The 2,802-nt window shown below is 37.8% G+C and overlaps 1 protein-coding gene across 1 annotated transcript in view; it reads left to right on the forward strand.

Annotated features, from left to right (window-relative positions):
- Nucleotides 1-1,305: 1,305 nt before the first annotated feature.
- The window catches only part of crip1 (cysteine-rich protein 1), a 5,388-nt gene continuing 3,891 nt past the window's right edge, over nucleotides 1,306-2,802 (forward strand). Inside the window, exon 1 of the mRNA XM_016292828.1 lies at nucleotides 1,306-1,444. Coding sequence (XP_016148314.1) covers nucleotides 1,405-1,444 — 40 coding nt within the window. The 5' untranslated portion in view covers nucleotides 1,306-1,404. The remainder of the gene's footprint in view (nucleotides 1,445-2,802) is intronic.

Raw genomic sequence — 2,802 nt, forward strand, 5'->3', positions numbered from 1 at the left:
ACTAAAGACCCATCTCTTCAACCTGGCTTACACATAACACACTAATACGCTTCTAATATTCAAATCTGTTAAAGGATTTTTAGGCTGCATTATTTAGGTCAACCGGAACCGGGAACACTTCCCATAACACCCGATGTACTTGCTACATTGTTAGAAGAATGGCATCTACGCTAATATTAGTCTGTTTCTCTCTTATTCCAAGGTCACCGTAGCCACCAGATCCAGTCTGTATCCAGATCAGATGGTCACTGCAGTCACCCGGATCCAGTACATATTCAGACCAGATGGTGGATCAGCACCTAGAGAGGACCTCTACAGCCCTGAAAGACAGCGGAGACCAGGAAATCTAGATAACCCCCATATAAAGATCCTCTGTAAAGACCTTGTCTCAGACGACCACTGGGACAAGACCACAGGAACCAGTTGAGTCCTCTGCACAATGTGACTTTGCTGCAGCTTGGAATTTAACTGCTGGTTTCGTCTGGCCAGAGGAGAACTGGCCCCCCGACTGAGCCAAGGTTTTTTCTCCATTCTGTCACCGATGGAGTTTTGGTTCCTTGCCACTTTCACCTCTGGCTTGCTTAGTTGGGGACACTTAATTTCCAGCGATATTGTCGACTTGAACGCAAATGATTGCAAAGATACTATTTAAACTGAACTGAGCTGGATGATGACATCAGTGAATTCAATGATGAACTGCCTTTAACTGAAAAATTAGTGGTTACTATTGTCCTTTTGCAGTATTGACACACTATTTTCCTAATTAATGCTGTTCAGTTGCTTTGACACAATCTGTATTGTTAAAAGCGCAATATAAATAAAGGTGACTTGACTTGACTTGACAAACACAAAGCCGTGATGACCAGCATGTTTTGGCATGGCACTTTACTGTTTGAGGACATCAGATGGCCACCTACGTTCCAGGTCATCATGTGGCTATTTGATCTGAGTGAGTCAGCATGGTCTCCTGAAAAACAATCCCACTGAAATGAAATGAAGGTTTGTACCGAGGACAGGATCATATTTCCATCCCTTTCAAACAAGCAGAACGCAACCTGCATCCAGTGCAAACCTGATAATTCACACAAACAATGAGTCTCCAGTGTTTGTAAATTTAAAAGCCAAATCAATACAGTATACAGAGCGAAAAAACCGCTGGAAATAAGCATACATAATGAAGAAAAGCGCATTCTCGTGTACTCGCGCTATTGCTCTCTCTCTCTCTCTCTCTCTCTCTCTCTCTCTCTCCGTGTGCAAACTATTTCCACAGTACTATAAATAAGACTGCAGAATGCATGGGCTCAAACCAAAGGCGTGGCTGTGTGCAGGTGGACCGTTGCTGCTCTCCATCTCTACTTTATTCAAACAGGACTTTCTCCTGCGAGGAACTAAATCGCCGCAAACATGCCTAAATGCCCCAAGTGCGAGAAGGAAGTTTACTTTGGTAAGACTAGTGTGAAATACTCATATTTACATGCATGCTACTTTTAATAAATAGGAAAAATACGAAAAGAAAGTCAAAGTACACTTATGTAGTCTTATGCTGTTATACAACTTATTATAAATACTTTGATGTTTAAAATCATGTAAACTCGTTCGAATAAGCAACAGCACGAGGGAATAACCAGGAAGAGAGCTGTCAACTGATGCATGTGAACGTATTTCTGCTTGAAACGTTTGCAAAAAAGCTCTAACACAACTTGTGCAGGCTAGCCTTTGCTGCAATAAAACACAAATATATAGAAAAAAAAGTTTGCATAAAGAATTTTAGACTTAATGGAGAATTGCAGTGTTGGGCGTAGGGTGGTTAGACTAAAGCTATTTGCTTGGAAAAACAAACAAAAAAAATAATATATATATATATATATATATATATATATCAGCCGATAAATGTGTAATTCACATTATTATTATATAAAAACGAAACAATAAGAACATAAATAGCATACGGGGGCAGTACAGCAGTGACTAATAATGCAAATGAAAATGTCAATGCTTTACATTGTAAAGTAACCTATATTTGCATTGTGTATTCAGCCAAACTATTTCAATATTTTCAGTACCATGAAGGCAACCAGATAAGACGTGTCTTTTTTACTTTACTATTTGGCTCATATTCATTAAGGAAAGCAAAGATTTACAGAGAAATTGTTAAATGTATGTATGGAAAATAATAATAAATATCTGTACATTTCTTAAGTTTCTGAGCAGATCTTAACTCATGCACAAACATCTCTGAGACTCTCTCTTTACTGAAAGTCTGGGCTTGGGTTTTGTCCTTTCAGTTAACTGACCATCCATTCCACTACTCTTTTTTTCTTCTTTGCTAATTTACTGTACGTTCTTTGCAAATATAAACATGCCGGGCAGTTTTTGGCAGGTTTCTATCATCAAGCATTGGAGTTAGTTTCTCTCAGACTGATATAGCACTGAATATTTTTGAATATCATATCTTCTCAGTATGTAAAGTTCATAATTAGCATTTGACTGAAAGTTTTATCTGTTATTTACAGAATTCATTCTGCATCTCACACTATGACCCATTCTGCATTTGCTGTTATAGTGCTTCTCTAAACCTGTATCTTTTCCATCATGCAAAATTGCCTCGTGTGCCTGGTGCTGGTCTTATTTAATATTCGAATGGAAGTAATCTAACAACAAGAGAAAACAAATTCCACAATGAAGATATAAGATAGAGATTAGATAATGGCATAATCAAAATAACACAATTTTCTGGCTTTGCCATAACTACAAATAGAGAGTGGGAGTTTTTCTTTGTAATGTCTTTTAATTATATATATA

This window comes from Sinocyclocheilus grahami, unplaced genomic scaffold, assembly GCF_001515645.1.
Source record: "Sinocyclocheilus grahami isolate Dianchi unplaced genomic scaffold, SAMN03320097.WGS_v1.1 scaffold293.1, whole genome shotgun sequence".
NCBI lineage: Eukaryota > Metazoa > Chordata > Actinopteri > Cypriniformes > Cyprinidae > Sinocyclocheilus > Sinocyclocheilus grahami.